Source organism: Eucalyptus grandis, chromosome 2, assembly GCF_016545825.1.
Source record: "Eucalyptus grandis isolate ANBG69807.140 chromosome 2, ASM1654582v1, whole genome shotgun sequence".
Lineage (NCBI taxonomy): Eukaryota > Viridiplantae > Streptophyta > Magnoliopsida > Myrtales > Myrtaceae > Eucalyptus > Eucalyptus grandis.
The window spans coordinates 14,185,360-14,204,466 of record NC_052613.1 but is presented as its reverse complement, the minus strand read 5'-3'; the positions used below and the strand labels follow the sequence as shown (position 1 = coordinate 14,204,466).

The following is a 19,107-nucleotide window of genomic DNA, read 5'->3' as shown; positions in this document are numbered from 1 at the left end:
CTTTGATTCGCAACCATTGTAAGTAGAATCCCTCTATAGTAGAACTAAGCAGAAATTATGAGAAATCAGCTGGTTAGGTGAGAATCTACTGTACACTTGCTTGAAAGGACTTGGCATAAATAGCGGGTTTCAGTCTCAGATCTCCATAAAGACCATTCAAGCATGAATGCATTGTTGAATATAGGCAACATGTCATGTTGCAAAGAGATTTTAAAGATAACCTAGTCATCAATTGATGTTGATGCATATTTACAGTTGCAAGAAAAGCCAAAAAGGATACGCCTTGTTGACCATTTTACACATTTGTGTAGACATCCTCTTTCTCCAGTAATAAATGAAACATCTATGGTAACTGGGGCACAAACCGCAAAAGGATGAAACAATGGACTCGTCAGGAAGCAGATCGACCTTGCCCTACAAGTTTTCTTTGATCTTTGTGTACAGACAAACTAGGACGAACAACCAGTCTGATTATGGGAAATTGATCAGTTCGTGAGGGACGGAACAATGGAACAATTCGAGGAAAATCCACCCGTCTTTATCATCTATTTTCTCGGACGAGCAAGTCCAAGGATGTCCACAACATTCTATGCATACTTTCGGTGCTTCCATGAGAAAATTGCTCCTGAAAATGTGTATCAGTCCATTAAATGACATGAATTTCAAATGCAGAGTAGGAGAAAAAGAAGCTTTAATACCAAAAGTCAGCCCATTTTAGTTCACTCCATCAGAATGTAGACAAGGCCTTGTCATTCGCAAAAGACAGTATAGACAAGCTCGCCCCCTTGGCTTGGACGCAGAAGGTCATCCATCTCAAATTCTTACACTGTCACAATTTTCGAACTTCCTCATGGATAGAACTGAACAGAACTGTAGGGATGTACCTCTCTCCAAAACTGGGAAAAATTACCTGCATTGTGGGACCACACAAACTTCAATAGCTCACACACTATCCCAACCTTAAAAGGAGAAGATTTCCACTTCTCTTTTATGCCACAGAAGATAACTTCTTTTGAAAGAATAAAACGAAGGCACCGTTCCTTCTGTCCATACATTCTTTACAAAAAAATATGAAGTTGATTAATTTTAAAATGTTTCTTGACAAAGTTCAGCTCATTCAGAACCAAGCTAATTGAAGAGTTACCGTCATAAGTTTTCCTGCATTTTCAGGTCTGCTTGCTACACTAACGGCGGCAGCTGCAGCAGCTCCAGAAGAAATGCCAACCTAGATGAGAATTAAATGTGTTAGAAGTTTTTCTCCAATCAAAAGATACATGATAAAGTTGTAAAACACTATATTTGCTAAGATTTCTCACGAGAATGGTTTTGATACTATCTTGTACTATGGTGAACTCAAGTTTACCAAGGGGGAAAAGCTTTAGTACCAATGGAGTACATTAGAATGGATTTGGGTTAGGTACAGGTTTGGCCTCCTAATTCTTGTCAAATTTGCAATTCAGTCCCCAAATTTTTTTCCCCTTCTTTTTGCTGCAATCAAGTCCTCTTACCACATTAGTGCAACTGCTCCTTCCATTCCATTAATTTTGCAGATGTTGCACAACTGATGTAGCAGTGAAATTGCTATGTAGATGATGTAGCATGCCACATCAGCAGAATTGGCACCAGTAAAGAAAGGGTGAAGGTCATTTTATTTGCCATTGTACTTTTTCCAAGTCAGCACAACTGAGGTGGCAAAAACAATAGGTGATGAGAGAACCCAATCACATAAATTAAAAAAGATGGGAGGATTTGATTGCAAAACCCATTTCTAATACTTAGTCAAAGCAAACGATCCTTTTTTCTTTCTATTTCTACCATACAGGATTTTGCAGCCTTAAGTTTTGGGAGAGATACTCCCTTTCGAAAAGAAAGCCTAAGACTAGACACATCTGAACCTCACTCCAAAAACCTATTGAGTTGGGACCAAAATTCAATAAGGTCATTGGTTTCTTTCTTTTCTCCAAATTATGCAGGTCAAGGGTCAAGACTAGCAGTTGACCCTTATCGTTACACTCCCATGTAATGGTGAATCAAGAGCAGTGAAGAATGGGGAAAGAAGTTCATGATTACCAATAAACCTTCCTCCAAAGCTAACCTCCTTGCCATGTGGACAGCTTCATCATTTGTAACCTGTAATGAAATTAAAGTTAAATTTACAACTGAGAGTAGAAAGAAAATAACAGGCAAGATACAATAATCACACTGAGAGGCTTTACAACAATGAAAAGCAGTAACCAACCCCCAAGATGGAGCTTGGAGATTTTTGTACTGCTTAGAATTAACTAGGGAATAGTGATGTAGTATTCGTTGAAGATTTTTCAAAGTAGTCCTGAATTTTAAGAACTTTCAAAACTTTTACCATAAACAATTAATGTGCATTTCCATCCTAATTCACCAATAGGACTCAATTAGAGTGACCATCAAGTACCAATGTGGTTTGCCATATAGCGCCAATGTGGCATTGACTTCTCCAAATGAAGAAGCCTATGGACGCATGATGCACACATAACCAAAAGAAGTGCAATATTGATAGGAAAAGGAAGAGAAGAGAGAGAGAGAGAGAGAGAGACAAAAGACAGGCCATAGCTCTGATTGCTAGTCCTTTGTTTGCAGGCAACTAGATTTGTCTTGGTATAGTCATCAAAATCATTTGCTAGAGATCTGAATGTGGTGCCATGAACTGATCAACTGTCAATCTCCACATGGAAGATTAGATCCACCATGGACCTTAACTTGGCAATTAGATATGATAAACCTATCAAACCGCTGCCAAGGACTAGAACCACAATTGAATTTGTCTGTCACTAGATCAAAATAGGATGTATGCACACCCATCTCATCCCTTTATATTTTTAATATTTACCACATGTAAGAAAGAGATGTTAAAAATTGTAGAGTACTTCAAGTAAGCAAGAACCAATCTGAAATGTATGAGCAGCAACAGGTTGAGTTTTGACTCCAATATGACAAACTTCAACTTAGGTAAGAGTATTTTCCACAAATGGTCCCCAAACAGGATGAAACAGGAGGCTCGAAGCCATTGTCTGTAGCTTGTATTCCTATTTTGTTGAACTTTTCTGTAGTCCATGTTATTATGAGATGGCATAAATAAGGGCATCCTGAAAAGCAACTGTGTGGTTTCCACCCAGTGAGGAATGGACGAAAATGTTGCTACGTGCCAAGGTGGGGGTGTCAAAGTCCATGATAAAGGGAAGCGTGACAGAGAATTCAGTGCTAAATTAGAGACTGATGGTCTTAAAAAATCCATGTATATGAACCAACCCAAGGGCAAAGATCGCTGTTTGATGTTGCAGCAAGCAAAAGCAATAATGTGATGGTCTTAAAAAATCCATGTATATGAACCAACCTAAGGGCAAAGATCGCTGTTTGATGTTGTGGCAAGCAAAAGCAATCATAAATTCTCCAAATTTATTTGTGGATGTAAAGCACAAAGCAAGGTAAATCGTTTCTCAGCAGCTTTTTGCTGGCAAATTGTGGCTGACAGTGGTAGAAAGTATAACATGTAACCCAACCAATCAAGCATTTTTGTCTAATGGACATATGCATTTCCTGTGTCAGTCAATATGCAACAAACAACATTACTCAATCAGTTTGGAAATACCACATGATAATGTCACACAACAAAAGCATTTTCTACCATTCTTCATGTTTTGAAGACAGAGTCATTACCTTGACAACCTCATCAAGCAATTTAACATTTAAGATGCTAGGGACGTAGCCTGCAAGAAAACATTATAAAAGTGAACAAAGCAGGCAAACCAGAATTTCACATAGAAGAATACAAGTCATGGACAATGGTTTGACCTGAATTTTCCCCTGAGATTATACTCCTCTCTGCAGGTTCCACACCAATTACCTATGAATTGGGTATGATAGGAAATTTACATAATTATGTAAGAGAGAACGGTAGAGAAGGCCGGAACATTCAGAGAAGAGTCAGTCATCAAGAAAGCCTATAACACCCTAAACAACTTGGACAATGAGGCAAGGGGAATTATCAACGCAGTAGTGACATGCCTCAGGATAAGTGACTAAAAAGAAATCGTATCACAAAGAGTCACCTATTCGCCATCCGCTGAAGCCTACAATTTGCATCCTCCTAAGGTACTTAAAACTTTGTTAATTGCCATGCCAATTATTTCTCCCAATTTGGCCCATATACCTGGCACCATGTTTTCCCCATATTTGCAGAATAAATGACACATCACATTCTCACCAGGGAACATACTTCCCACATAGACTGAAGAAGCTATTGCCAAAGGAAATGACAGAAATTTCAGATTTGAAGTTGACGAACCTTAATGTCTCTGTTCATCATTTTCAAGTACCGCCCAGTACCTGTAACTGTACCACCAGTTCCAATTCCAGCAATAAGTATGTCAACATTACCCATTGTGTCCTCCCATATTTCTGGTCCTGTGGTTTCGAAATGTATCTGTAATTTGAAGAAGTTAAGACACTTTATGATGGAGGAGCCTTAATTGATAACCAAGAGGAACAAAAACAAGATGGCAGAGAGGAAAATTGGAATTTCGGAAATTTTCATGATAAAGGTGCAAAATAACCTTTGCATTTGCCTGATTATCGAACTGTCGTAACATGTATGCATTTGGCATGCGAAGGGTGATTTCTTCCGCTTTTTCGACAGCACCTTGCAGGCCTCTCTCAGGGTCAGTCAAAACAATATCGGCACCAAAAGCACGTAATAGTATTCTCCTTTCAACATTAATTGATGCAGGCATGGTGACAATTACTTTGTATCCCTTGACTGAAGCTACAAAAGCAATGCCAAGTCCTGTATTTCCAGTGGTCGGTTCAACCAGTATGCTCTGCATAATGGAAAGTGAAAAAAACATGTCATGTCCATGCATAGCACTCAAAATAAGAATTTCATCAGAAAGCAGATTACAGGCCAGCATTATGCGCAAAAGATACTCTTTTTCCTAAAGCAACAAAAGCAGATGCAAAACCTTTCCGGGTGAGATTGCTCCTCTCTCTTCAGCTTCAGTGATCATGCTATAAGCAATTCTGCAACAGCAGCATTGATGATATAGCATAATTAAACGATCAAATAAACTAATTTTATATATATTTTTTGTTACATGTAAATCCAAGGAACTAATTAACTAGCTTCTGCTAAATGGCACTGATATCAAATAAATTATCAACCCGCAGTCACTTCATAAGGAAAATATTATCTATGCAGGATATAGATATTCATTTATATAAATTACCAACCTGAGTACGGAGCTGAAAAGGAAAATTACCTATCTTTAACACTTCGGCACGGTTCCATAGATTCAAGTTTAGCAGCAATATTAGCTACACAGCCTTTTGTGACCTTGTTGAGATATACCATTGGTGTCCTCCCAATCAACTACATCCATTTGGCAAAAAGAAAAGGTTTTAAACACAAATCACCAAATACACCACAGTGCAACATCATAAGAACCATCTGAAACTCACTCTATCATACCACAAGTGCTTACAAGCCATCATCACCGCAAATATGATGCTCGGACAAATAAACTTGTTTCACACAAAAACAGCACTCTACTGGCATTGCAGTGCGAGAACAAGGAACGGAATAGGATCTAAATAGTGTAGAATCCTAAATTGTCGAAGAACTGCATTTAGGAGTTTGGTGTCCCAAACGAAAATACGGCCCGTATTAATGCGCAGCTGGTTGATATTAGTATTATGTGACTACCACCTAAAGAACCTAATTCGTGTCAAGGTGATTGGTCTAGGAGCATTTTCACATTTGAGAACAGAACCCAGAAAGAAAGACCCAAACTTTCATGATTCCAACTAAGTTCCGCCCATTTTTCCAGTGGCTTGAGCACCATTTTCTACTTTCCACGGAATCTAACAGGGGCCAAACAAGAGAAACAAGCATTGCCCACAACGGTTTATTCTCAAGATAGAGACCATCCCGAAAAATCAACGAGAGAGGAGTAAAATCATCGCCACGAAGGAGAACACTAAAACCTGCGTAACATCTTCGGCTATGTTGACCCCCTGCGCGTCCCGTCCGTCGTCCTCTTCTCCTCCATAGTCGTCGCGTTCGATTTCTTCCACTTCCTCGTCCCCGTCGATTCCGACCTCCTCCTCGTCTTCTTCCTGTCGGTGCCTCGTGCAAAGCGGAGTAGCAGCTCTAGCAAGGGCGACGGGGCCGACCCTGCTTCCGCCCGAGGAGTAGAAGGAAGCGGAGGAGGCGGAGCAGGAAAATGCATTCGCCGGCGAGACGCGCGGACCCCCGCACGACACGAGACGATGCCGTTGAGGCCGCGCAGGGGAAGCGCCGAACGGAGAGAGAGGAGGAGGAGGAGGCGAAGCGCGGATGCTGATGCCGCCATTTTCAGAGCTCCACGAGAGTCCGAAGAAGGCGATGGATATGGATGGGTTTTTCTTCTTGTTCTTTTTTTTTTTTTTTTTTAATGTTTCTCTTCGTTCGCATTCTTCAGCATTCGGGCCGCGATGTGGGCTCCGTGGGCCCGCAGGTCAGCCCGGCCCGTGACCCCCTCGCTAGAAGCGAGGCCCGCTTTCGCTTGAGAGAGCGAATCCCAATGCCATTTTTGTGTTTGTCTCTGCGGTCGTAGTTCGCATCATTCCCGTTGTTCTTTGGCTGCCCCAACCCAAAACAAAAAATTTATAAAAATTCAGCTTGAACTGTCATCATTTCTCAAATAAAGAAAAAAATATCATCATTTTCTTAAATAAAATCTGGGATAAATTTTGTTTTAAATAAGGGCCTGAAATAGTTCTATCAGTTTCAAACAAAAAAGCTTAACATTTTGACTAATCAAAGGTATTTTCATTTCAAAAAAAAAAAGAAAAGAAGGTTTTTCATTACTTACCTTTATTTATTTATTTGTTTACTTGTTCTTTTTTTTTTTCTTTTTCTAGTTTTTCTTTCTTCTTCGCCAGTGGCTGCATGCCCAAAGAGGGCTAGGCAAGGGTCAAAAAGGGAAAAAGAAGAAAAAAGGAATAAAAAATAATTTAAAATTAAAATTGTGTTTAGATGAAAAGGTGCTTGACCGGCTAGAATGTTTAGCCGGCCAGCAACCGACGAGGTCGGACTCTTATTCAAAACTACCATAGCATTTCATGCTCTTATTTGACACAAGGTTTATCTCATGCATTTATTTTTTCAAATAAGTGCATTTCATGCCCTTTTTTTGGAATTCTCCCATGAATTTATATAGTAAGTGTTTAGGTCGGGCCCGCACCAGAGTTATACGAGCCCGCTTACTAGTGTTAGGACATTGCCCAAGCCCATCCATCTGCCTTTTGGATCTCTTGGGCGTGGGCGGACAAGCGAGCGAAGCCGTCTACCAGTTGGACACCTTTAATTCATTGTTCATCGAATCGGAGTTTGTGCAACACCAACCATGACATATCAGTCTGCATCATATAAAAGAAAAGAAGGTCGAAACATAGTCATTCGGTTTTGTCCACGAACGAACAGCACCTCCCTTAGTCCATTAAAATCAAGAGGTGACAGTTTGAAATCGTGTGAAGAAGTCGTACATACATCACCTCCATCTCCAACACTAGATGATTACACTTGGAGAAAATTCCAAGTAGAATTTGAAGTTGACAAACCTTCCAATAAACTGTATTTGCCTTTAAGAATGTTGTTTTAGGTATATGTTCAAGATTTGAAAAAGCCTCGTACAGCTTTCAGGCCGAACTTAAACTCATTTAGACTTATTCTCAAGTTGTCAATCCACACTCAGAAGTAGAAGAAGATCATCTTTTATTCCCATCTTGACATGCTCAGATCGAAATCGATTCAATATGTGAACAAAATAAGCTCCAATCCTAGCACTTACCCAGAAGGAAATAGTCTAGGACGAGAATACTACAGATCCTACAACGGCTAGTAATCTAGCTTGGCGTCTACATCATTATGGAAGATTAACTCAATCAAATTGATTGAGAAATCAACCCTGACAATAATTTTATTTTAAACAAAGAAACTCTTCTTTTATAAACAAAGACTCTAATTATATGAGCGATCATAATCAAATGGTACTTTTTTTTTTTTTTTTTTTTTTGTGTTGGAGAGAAACTGCGCCGACAGTCGCGCCGTAAACCCCCAAATGACACTTAAGCAGGAGGACCCACCACCCCTGAGTCACACTAAATACACCTAGCGACTCCCCTGGGTTTTGAACCCTTCACATCTTCGTTGAGGATCAGTAGAGTCTTAGCCAGTGGAGCCACCGCGGCCGGTGGTATCAAATGGTACTATTTGTCACTCGACAACAACAAAATTTTCTCAATATAGTTCTGTCTATCGATCAAAATGGAAGACGATTCTCTATAAACTGTCCAATAGCTAGTTTGGAAGTAGAGAAGTATATAAGAATACTAGGATATCGATGAGCAAATAAGAGATAAGTCCTATAATACATAATTGTAAAATCCGAGCCTATTTCAATCATACACTTGTCTTTAATGAGCTTTAACATTTGTGATCGTGAAAGAAATATCGAAAGAGTGGACCCGAATATGTCCTAAAATCACATCATCTAAACTCTAGGACATAAAACATTGAGGTATTCCCTCGTGTGTGGGGAAGACAAATTTACACTTGGGAATTAGGGGGCCCTTTAAATGGGGAGGGTAGACTTCACTGCACCTCGTAAGAAATATTTTAGGAACTGATAGACCAGTATAGTAGTCGTTCACGCTCGTGAAGGTGGATGGGTGGGTGAAACACTCACTACAAGGTCGACCTATGCTTCGCACAATGTCTCCTAAGTCACCTTGTACCCCCAGTTGAAAGACACTTTGAAATAATATGATTTAACACTGAGTGTTTGCATTCAACGTTGTAATTTTTTATTAATCATATAGTAAAATCCAATTAGTAGACTATCAACGTAAGAGTGAATATAGACTCAATCAAAGCTGAATCATTATAAACCTCGTGTGCAATTTCTCTAAGATGTATTCTCTTATCATTTATTGCTAAAGTTCATTGCACACTCACGGGTTGCTCTTAAAGTCTATTCTACCGCATAACAAATTCTAAACCTTGTTCCAGAATCTAAATCTTGTGCAGACCTATCTTGACTGATTTTATTTCACATTAATTTGTCAAGATTTTATACTATCACCTATTCACCCTCTAGGTGATTCTTGGTAGCTAAATCAACCTTAATGTCCCTAGGTAATGAACGTACTATGACTAGCAAGATTGGGGGAATTCACTTGCTGCAAGATACAGATTGCAGAGTTAGCTTTATGAAATGGTAGGGAAGTCAGATTCCGGAGTTACAACGTACATGCCCGCAACCCATGTTTCCGTTAAAAAAGTCTCGTACGATTAAGTCCATATTTAGACCACAGAACAATTGCACAAAGCACATTTCCTGACCCTGCAAAGAAAAGAGAAGGAAAATTCTGGGCCGATCGAAGGTTTATTGCTCGATGAGGATCAGAACTGGAACTGCATTTCCGGTGCATAACCAAGTGCCTCAAGGTGCCCACCCATGGCTTTATTCATCGGTGGTGGACCGCATCTCAAGATCTACAGACATAGTAATTAAGGACACACAAAGATCAGTGCCCTTTATTTGCCTCGACATCTTAAGCAGGTTTCAATAATATAAGACATGAGATTAGAGACCAAAAGCATGAGAAAAGGCTTCGGATGGTAACCTGAATTCCTGGCCCTGGTGCAGGGCAGTAGGTTTGAATCATTTCCTTCGACACAAATCCAACACCGCCGTCCCAACCCTCAGGAGGCTGAGGACGAAGGAATAGAACTTAGTAAGATTTAAGTCAATGAATTCTAATTAATAAACAGCATGAACGGTAATTACAGACATATGCTTTGAGAAGTTTGCTATTGCATATAAGGAGAAATAACATTTACCTGGTTCAGAACGTAGTAAATTTTAAAGCCATCTGGGTAGCTAGAAGCAAGGCCATCCAACTCCTCCTGCAATAAAGTGATAATTGCATCAAGCGAAGAATTTAATTTTGGAGACATTCTCAATTCTTGTTCAATACCAATATGAACAGCTTATGTCTCTATTTTATCCTCATTCAGCCACCTAAAACACAATTTACTGATCCTAGTAACTGCTTTTAGTGATTAAAGACACCAGGGTACAATTTTACACATTGGCTAAATTGGATATGCATATCATAACATCGGCAATTAAATAGTAATTGAGTAATTGAGACATCAGAAAAGATTCCACATATGAATGTTCAAAGTTATGCACACAATCCTATATTGAAAAACCCCCATTATTAGGGGCAGATATAATTGGAAGTAAATTATGGCACATCTCCACCAAGACATTGTACTTCAGTTGCTTCCATTGGCATCAATTCTGAAATTTCCACAGAACAAACATTTACACTGATGCTTTTAGTCCAGTTCGCTTTTTCGAACAGATAATTTTAATTGTGCAAGTACCCTTGAGAGACAGCGAGATGGACATGAAACAGAATAGCCATGCTTATAAGAGCTCAGGGATTTCCACATCAGTGAAGTAGAAAGAGTTTTATGGGAAAGGATAGTCAATACCCTCAAAAGAATGTCCTCAGAAGTCACATTGGCATAGATAAGGTGCACCTTCGTCTTGTCTTTTGGGTTTTCTAGTATTGCCCGAGCAACCTGTAATGAGGAACAGAGTGAAATGAAACCTCATAAGAAGGTAATATTTGATACTTGAGGAAGATTATATGTCAATGCCGCAAAACTACTGATGCAGTTCACATTGTGACCAAGAGAAATGACCTGGAACATTGGAGTGATGCCAGAGCCTCCCGCAATCATCCCAAAAGCTCTAACTTGGCCAGGTTGGTACCTGAAACGTCCCTGATTGAGGGGGGAAAAACCAAGAAAGGCTAATATAAGAGATCATGTGTTGTTCTGAGAGTCTTAAAGACATGAATGGGAGGAAGCATCTATGGTCTAAAAAATAAGAATCTCATACAAATAGGAGTTCAATTTCAACATTTTACAACGAACAGTATTTATGAGGAGAATACTGCTACAGAGGTAACTAGACGTTAACGTTGAATAATAGCAAAGATCAATTATAACACTCTCTCCAGATGACAACATCAAACCATCAGAATTAATGAGTATTCAGTGCGTGACGGATGTATTAATCCACTGATCATGAGAAGTATTAGCAGGAGCAGCTAAATTTGATATCAGCTCATTGGGCAAGAGCAAGCGGCAAGCAGTTCAGCTTTTAGTACAGTAAGTTAGCAAAGCAAGCAGTTAATCACAGCGTTGTAGCCAGACCAGTGGGGAGTTTGCAAAGTTGCAGAAGCACAAAAGGACAAAGCTACAATCTTGAAAGCCGAAGCTTCAGCCAGGGCTTTAGTCCACAGAGAAGAAGAAAGGAGATTTTGCAGCAATTGCACAGCTTGTAATCAGATGGAGCGATTTCCCGTATTCAAGTGCATAGCATGAAAGTGATGACACACAAGAGAGTGCCTAACATATTATACAAGGGATCAAGATGACAAATGAAGGCTGATTTGGAAGATGCATATTTTTATGAATAATGTAAAGTCCATGTTTTATATACTTGCTAGATTGTTCCATAGCCTAGGAAAACTCAAGAACACACACTCTCTAACATCAATAATCAGTATTACCTAATTTAAACTGTAACATAGTAAGATGACAACTTAATTAAGAAAAACAGAAGAAAAACATCCAAGCTAGGAGTTCTGGCAAGGGACATATCTATCACCAATTTAATATGGCCGCAGTACATGTCAATCTTTTAAAGGTTCAAACCTATTTTAGTACAAAGAGACTACCTATAAGAAAATACAATGTAAAGCACCAAATAAGTAGCTTCCCACATCCAAAAGAAACTACACGACAACATATGTATCGGAAATAAGAGAGAGGCAATAATTAAAAACACAAAGGCTGTGAATTTATGTTTCTCTTATCACTAAAGATACAGAATCTAATTTTGCATAATAGGTCCAGCAGTATAGATCGATAATCAAGTCTAAATAAGATGTGGTAGAAGAATCAGAATATGCTGCCTCTTACAAGTCTTGACTTCAGTAACAAGAACAGTGCTACAGGCATTTTGTTATGTTGACAAGCAAAGAAAAAGACTACCTTTGGTCCCTTTACAGACAGATAATCACCCACACGCATCTCGCGGAAATGATGTGACATCCTTCCTTGTGGGTACATCTGATACAGGAATCAGCCAAAGAAGAATGCTATTCAGAATGGAACAACCAACTGCGGATGTAATCAATTTGACACTGATAACTACCTTAATGACCAGCTCAAAGTATCCAACATCAGAGTCCAAGGTAGTTGGGGTGTAGGGTTTGATAACCTCCTCACCTTGGCTATCCTTGCCCCTGCAAATAGCATTGCTAATTAGAGAGCGAGAATGGTAACTAATGAAAGATAGAGCTGGTTGTGTTCGTATGATTCATATACACCATACAATTGTGTTCAAGCAAACTAATTCTCTACTAAAAATTTCTACAATAGTTTCTTAAAAAGGCCACAATAGATTCATCAAATATATATTTTTTATCATGTTGATTAGATTTAAAATGGTGCTAATTTGTCATATTGGATATTCTACACTACTAGCAGACGTCCATCATTCCTCTATGTAGTCATTAACTGCCGATTCAATTGTGCTAGCATCATATTTGGAGTTGAAACAAAAGCAAGTTACATGAAAGACCGACAAGACACAGTGCAAAGAAATTTGTACAAGCAACAGAGGACAAAAGACAAAAGCCAACTAACCTGCAACTTATATGTTGTCCAATGGGGAGCCCCAAAACAGAAGAAGGCATTGGAAGTTCAAATGTGAACTTTGCCACATTGTGGCTCAGCTGTGTCCGTTTGACGAGTTTAAATTGCTTGAAATTTTCAGGATCCAAACATCCTACGAACACACACGCAAGTAATTCAAGTTCATCCAGAGCAAGCATGTACGAACAAAATTGAAACACAACAGCCCAGGAGATGAAACATTACATTATAATGCTAGATCTCGGCACAGTAAATTAATAAGGAGAGCAGGAACCTAAGCACAGGCTACTCAGATTCAGCTTCGTAGACAAATCTAGAGTACAGTTTCGATAAGTAAAGGAACTTGACAACTGCAATACTTTCACATTACAAATTACACACACCACATTCGATAGAATATTTGCTGGATTTAGTAGTTGGGGTTAGCCCCTCCAAATTGAAATCACGTAGGAGTCTCATGTTTTCACCGAGCAGGATACAATTTTCTTTCCATGTGTAGTCTCTCATTCCTTCTTCCCAGTAGAATTCGCGAGAATAAAACGAGTGAAGCACCCGAAAAGCTAAATGCAAGGAGTGCCACTAAATGACCAAGTTAAATACAGAAAAACCAACAACAAGATATTGCTTCCTGGATCGACATGACCAGCTCTGACCGGAGGCACAAACCCAAATGAAAGAAAGCATCAGATCGACATTCGTAGTCAAACTTGAGGAGCTATCAGGCCATCATGCCATACGAAATTGACAAATGCCACAACAACACCACCACCTCTCACTCTCCTGATCCGTACTAACTGGCATTCGAATCAGATCCACGAATTGCAATAACGATTAGACTCACGGTTCAACGAATGCTCAAATCTGTTGAAGATAAATTCCGGCCCGGAGAAACGGGAAAAAGATCAAACCTTTTGGTTTCTTGGTGGACTTGAGGTAGGCAACAGCGACTGCAACGGCGACAAGCGCCACGGCGACGCCCACGAGAATCTGGAAATCTTGGGATTGCAAGAACTCCATGGCAACCAGACCCCGTCGTCCCAAAAGCTGAACTCGACGGCGAGATGGGCGAGTCAAGAAACGGGTGGGCGAGAGATAAAGATGGGATTTTTACGTTTGTTTTGGAGAATCTTTCGATCGAAGGTTGTTGGGTGTTCGTGATTTTGGGCAGAGGAGGTTAGGTTGAGACGTTTTTCGGCGGAAGCTAAAGCTGGGGGTGTCCTTGTACTTTCTTGACTGACAGAGAACGTGAAAGTGGAAGGGCAATGGTTGCACCTACTGCGGAAATCTTCACTGGGTAGAACGCTGCTGCGTCACTTCTCAACTACTACTCGAATCTGCTCTATCTTCAGTTTTTTTTTTTTCTTCCTGTAAATGCCACGAAAAAGATAAGGTTTTTTATTCAACGTTTGTTTAATTAAGTCCATTGAATTAGTGCCTATCGCTAGCATGACTATTTTCCAAATCCTGTCTTATGCTCGATTATTAGTAAATCTCACGATGCTGGAATATGGGTTGGTGGAGATCCTGCGTTTTGGCATTATTATGCTATAGTTTTCACTGCCTAATAATTCTTGAATCTCAATATGCATGAGAGCCAATTAAGTTGACTAATATCAACCATCGTATTCTACATAGGGATGTGTGGCCGGCAAACGATTTATGGAGGAAATTACCTTTCGAGAAAACCTCGTGAACTCCACGCAATAATATAAAATTCATAAATCTTGTAAGCGCGAGAATTATTTATGACCATAATGATCATATTTCCTTTGCATCATTTTTTACGACAGAGTTCATCATGATATTAAAGAGGCTTCAAAGAATTATTTGATGGTATGTTCGCAACTCCTTATCGCAAAGGCCCAATTTTAATCCAAATAGTATTATTTGGATAAATGCAAAATATTCACCGCACGAAACGACCTAAATTCCTCCCTTTCCTTGGCAACTAGAAATTTGCACGAGAATTAAGAAAAAGAAACTGTTTTTTGTCATAGAATTCGTGAGTCACATAAATTACATACTTTAAAGTCTTCGTCCTCTCTACCAATCACAGGAGACGGGGAAATCGAGGAAAACTAGGGGACAAGGGAGAGAATCAGTGGGCGGATTTTGCTTGCATCATTATGGATGAATTTATTTCAGCATTTCTAAAGGGTTTTCAATTTTTAAATCCTCTTAAAAAAATATTATACTATCTAATAATTATTTTGAATGAATTTTCAAATGAAAGCCAACATTGGGAAGTCTAAAAATCTAATACTAATCCACATTGGGCATTCGGGATTTGGCTAAATGCTGAAACTCTTTGTTTCCTTCCAAAATTATCCCCACCAATTTTTCAAATTCCTGATTTTGTCCCTCATTATTTTTTTAGCTAAAAAAACGACCAAACCTTTTGTTGATCTAACCAAGGGCTACAATCCTTGGCGAGCCAAATCTAACATCGATGACCGTCAGTCAAGGTTGCCTGCTTGGGTTGTGCGCTTGGGTCGCCCAACCTCGGGCCACCCCCCCGCCAGGAAGTTGCCCTTAGGCGACCACGATCGACGATTGCCGATAGCCGATACTAGATCTAGCTCACCGACTACTGTAGCTCTTTGCCAATCCGGTGAAGGGTTTGGTCTTCTTCTTCTTTTATTTAATTATATATTTTTTATTTTTCGATTTTAAACAAATAAATATTAAAAAAAACTAATATTAATCACCAAAATGACTTTTCAAATGTATTTTCTACCAAATGATATTTTTCTCAAAATTGTTTATCAAAGTGTAATTTAACAAATAACCTTTGAATTTTTACCCAAAAAAAAAAAAAAAAAAAACAAATAACCTTTGCATTTGCCCAAAGCCCTTTAGGCTAAATTGTTTTGCATTTTCCTAATGAGTTTTCAAAATGCTAAACCAAATGTACCCTACACCAACCTGCTTTGCACTACCAAATAGTTCCAAATGCTCTAACATGAATTTCAATTGGTCAGGTCAATATAGAATTTGGTGTTTCTCAATGTTATGAACACCCCTAATCTGACTATAGCTATGTTTGGTTCAGCTTTACAAATGAGCTTTGAATGTAATGCAAATACTGAAAGTCAACGCTATTTGGGAAAAAATGCAAATTTTATTTGGTTAAAACCTCTTTGCAAATAAATTTTGAATTGAATGTGTGTTTGGCAAAAAAAAACTTTTGCAATGAGCTTTGGGTATATGTGTGTGTGCGTGCGTATATTTATTTTGAATAATAAACCAAACACTTTGCCGGACTGGCAAAGGGCTACGGCCACCGACAAACCAGATCTAGCTCGCCGACGGCTGTTAACTGAGGTCGAGCGACTTCCAGCAACCCTCAGCAAGGGTCACTCGACTCGGGCGACTTCCAATAGCCCTCAGCAGGGGTCGCTCGACCCAAGTGGCGTGTGATCCAGGCAATCGCCACCTCAATCTTGTGGCGTGACAGCAAGGGCGGTAAGTGAGGACCGCCTGAGGCTGCAAGACCTTCGGCAAGGGTCGCTTGACCCAGACCCTCACCGGACCTCAACCAATAACCGCCGATGCCAAATTTGACTCGCCGCAAGCCACAGCTATAGGCCTTCGCCAGTCCAACAAAGGGTTGTCTCCTTTTAAAAAAAAAATTTAACTAAAGACAAGACCAAAAAATTGAAAAATTGATGAGGATTGTTTTGGAAAGAAAAGCCCAATGCTAGTCCCTCTATTAGGGTGCATTTGGAAAAACTTTTGGGGAAAATCTTTAAAAAAAATGCAATGGACTTTAAGTTAAAGGAGTTTTCTAAAATGTAAGTTGTGTTTGGTAAATCGTAATCTAAAAGTTCATTATGAAATACCTTTGAGGAAAATTGTGTTTGGAAAAATTATACTCATACAAAGCATTTCAATTATAAAAAAAACAAAAAGTTGGCCCTAACAAACTAGGTGGCCACCGGTGATCTAGATCTATTGTCGGTGGATCGTCGTTGGTGGATCGCTAGTGGCTGTCATCTGCCCCTAGGACCACCAGTGAAGGTCGCCTTGGGTTGGGCGACTCCCGGCAAGAGTGGTGCGACCCGCGCAACCCCTAACAGAGGTCGCTCGACCTCAACGAGGGCCACCTGGGTCGCACAAAAAAAAAATTCAATAAATCTTTCATATATTCAAGCGATATACACACCGAGTAATATATTTCACAGAAAATTGGAAGATTTCAAGGGAATATTTCTGCAGATTTCAAGGGAATATTTCAGATGGGATATATGTTTGGTGTTGATCTTTGGGCAATATGCATTTTGACATAATAAAAGAAACGCTAGATCTTGCAATCGTCGATGGGCATGAACAGAGGAAAGAAAATAAAATGAAATCATGGAGATTGCGCCTTGGCCATGCGAGATGCGATCGAAAAGAAGAAGGAAATTTTGCTTCTTCCATATAGGGAGCTCTATTTCGTTGCATATAAAAGGGGTTGACCCGCACAGATGAAGACGGCCATAATTCTAGGAGAGCATAGAGAAACACACTGCCAGAAAGAATTGAAAGGAGAAATCGTGGGGGGAAGCATAGAGAGATACACGTGAGAATTGAGGAATAGAGAGAAAGAGGAGATCTCGGCGTAACCTTTGCTTAGACCACGCCGCATACTGCTCAAGTTTCGACGTGGGTCATTCTCCCAAGGATGCTGCCGCTTTGGTCTCGCTGCGGTAGCCCAATCTGCCATCCCTCGTCACATGCCGCACGCCACTGCTGTCATTCCTTGTTCCAGTGACGATCGGTTTTGCTGATTTCTAGCCTGTGTTGATGAACCCGTTACGTCCCTGGTCGTGAAGTTTGCCGCACCCGCAACATCGGCAAGCTCCCGCTTCGGAGCACCGCTCGCGGACTTTTACGAATTCATTCTCTCTTGAGATCCACACGTACCCAAATTTCTTGGAGGTATTAATGGAGGTGAGGCCTTGAAGGGAAAAGTCCACCATTTGGAGAGCAGCCCGTGACTTCCCTCGTGTTCACGCCTCCAAGGCCTTGGTGTCATTGGTGTTAGCTGTCCATTGAAGGAACACTCAACCCAGTAGCAAACTAGCAAGCTACCTTGCTGTTACACACTTGTTCTGACGAGCCCAGCCTTGCCAAACCTACGTAGCAGCAAAGTAGCAGTTGTCGTGAACCGAAGTCGCACCCCCTGAAGTGATGCCTTCCGCTTGAGACTCACATGTTGCTTCCGCCGTGTCCCAACCACCCGCGACGACCCGCTGCCATTGCACCGCCCGTTGTCCTACCGAGTTTATCTTATCGTCACCCACTACTGTTCCCGACGTGTCCTATCCCATCAAGCTAACTGTGCTGCGGAGCCCCGACTCGAGCTGCTGCCGAGCCTGTCCTTAAGTCGAGCCGATCCTTGAAGTTTCTATTCTCGCAGGTTCATTGGTTGTGAGCCCGTTGCCACTGAGCCAACCCCGATGCAAATCACCGTTCGCGAATCCTTGGCGCCGGTCCCGTTTTGGAAATAAAAAAATCCAATCAAGGTAATTTTCTTAAATCAAATTTCGTTTCGATATTATTTCCTAAATCGGAATATTTGATGCCAATGTTGATTACATGGATACTTAGGCATTATTCGATAGGATATTATTGTCCAAAAATCACTATAATTACTAATTTGATCGGTAAGACGTTGAATCATTTTTTTAATTATATTGATTTTTTTTTGCACATTGATGATATTTTAAATTTTCAAATATTATACTTATTAATTTGATCCATAAGACTTCGGATCAATTTTTTTAATTATTTTGAACTTTCTTACATGTTGTGATGTTTATGATTAGAATAATTGTTAATTTAATCTGTGAAAATGGATTATTTTTTTAATTATTTTAGCCCTTTATTTGATGAATATTCTGAGTGGCTTAGATATAATGCTTATTTGGAGATTGCTTGTCTTGGAAAATACAAAAAAAAAAAAAAAAAGTCAACTTGTGTAGGATAGTTCCCTAAATTAGGATTGCATCTTTTTAGATTGTGCGTTAGGATATATAGGATTTCATGATAGCATTGCCTAGTTTGAATAGGATTGCATCTTTAGATCATTCTAGAATAGATTAGAATAGATTCTAGATAGCATTTTCTTTCATATATAAGGTCCTAAATAATGTTTGCATGTTTAGATAATATTCCATCTTTAAAATAGTTTTCTAATTAATCCCTAAACTAGATTAGATAACTATTCATTTTAGATAGTTTAATTAGGGTTTTCATTAATTCCGAATTTTAATTAAAAAAATACAAAAATATTAGGTGCATGTCAA

General features: G+C 39.6%; 2 protein-coding genes across 3 annotated transcripts; both read right to left on the bottom strand.

Moving 5' to 3' along the window:
- Positions 1 to 192: 192 nt before the first annotated feature.
- LOC104425310 (S-sulfo-L-cysteine synthase (O-acetyl-L-serine-dependent), chloroplastic) lies at positions 193 to 6,418 on the bottom strand. 2 transcript variants are annotated; one of them, XM_010037968.3, is made up of 11 exons: positions 6,013 to 6,418; positions 5,289 to 5,398; positions 4,992 to 5,049; positions 4,587 to 4,850; positions 4,319 to 4,456; positions 3,826 to 3,877; positions 3,691 to 3,740; positions 2,071 to 2,130; positions 1,145 to 1,225; positions 699 to 910; positions 193 to 625 (listed from the first exon to the last, which is right to left on the bottom strand). In XM_010037968.3, the coding sequence occupies exons 2-10, from the start codon at positions 5,378 to 5,380 to the stop codon at positions 830 to 832; spliced, it is 876 nt and encodes a 291-aa protein (XP_010036270.2). In that variant the 5' UTR covers positions 5,381 to 5,398; positions 6,013 to 6,418; the 3' UTR covers positions 193 to 625; positions 699 to 829. The 2 variants fall into 2 exon arrangements, with proteins under 2 accessions (XP_010036270.2, XP_039162462.1); XM_039306528.1 differs by lacking the exon at positions 193 to 625 and adding an exon at positions 1,509 to 1,683 and having other exon boundaries at positions 875 to 910; positions 6,013 to 6,145.
- Positions 6,419 to 9,232: 2,814 nt separating this feature from the next.
- Positions 9,233 to 14,110, bottom strand: LOC104425309 (NADH--cytochrome b5 reductase 1). Its single transcript, XM_010037967.3, has 9 exons — positions 13,723 to 14,110; positions 12,806 to 12,947; positions 12,312 to 12,402; positions 12,149 to 12,226; positions 10,790 to 10,870; positions 10,577 to 10,666; positions 9,914 to 9,979; positions 9,697 to 9,783; positions 9,233 to 9,565 (listed from the first exon to the last, which is right to left on the bottom strand). The coding sequence occupies exons 1-9, from the start codon at positions 13,829 to 13,831 to the stop codon at positions 9,473 to 9,475; spliced, it is 837 nt and encodes a 278-aa protein (XP_010036269.2). The 5' UTR covers positions 13,832 to 14,110; the 3' UTR covers positions 9,233 to 9,472.
- Positions 14,111 to 19,107: the final 4,997 nt, after the last annotated feature.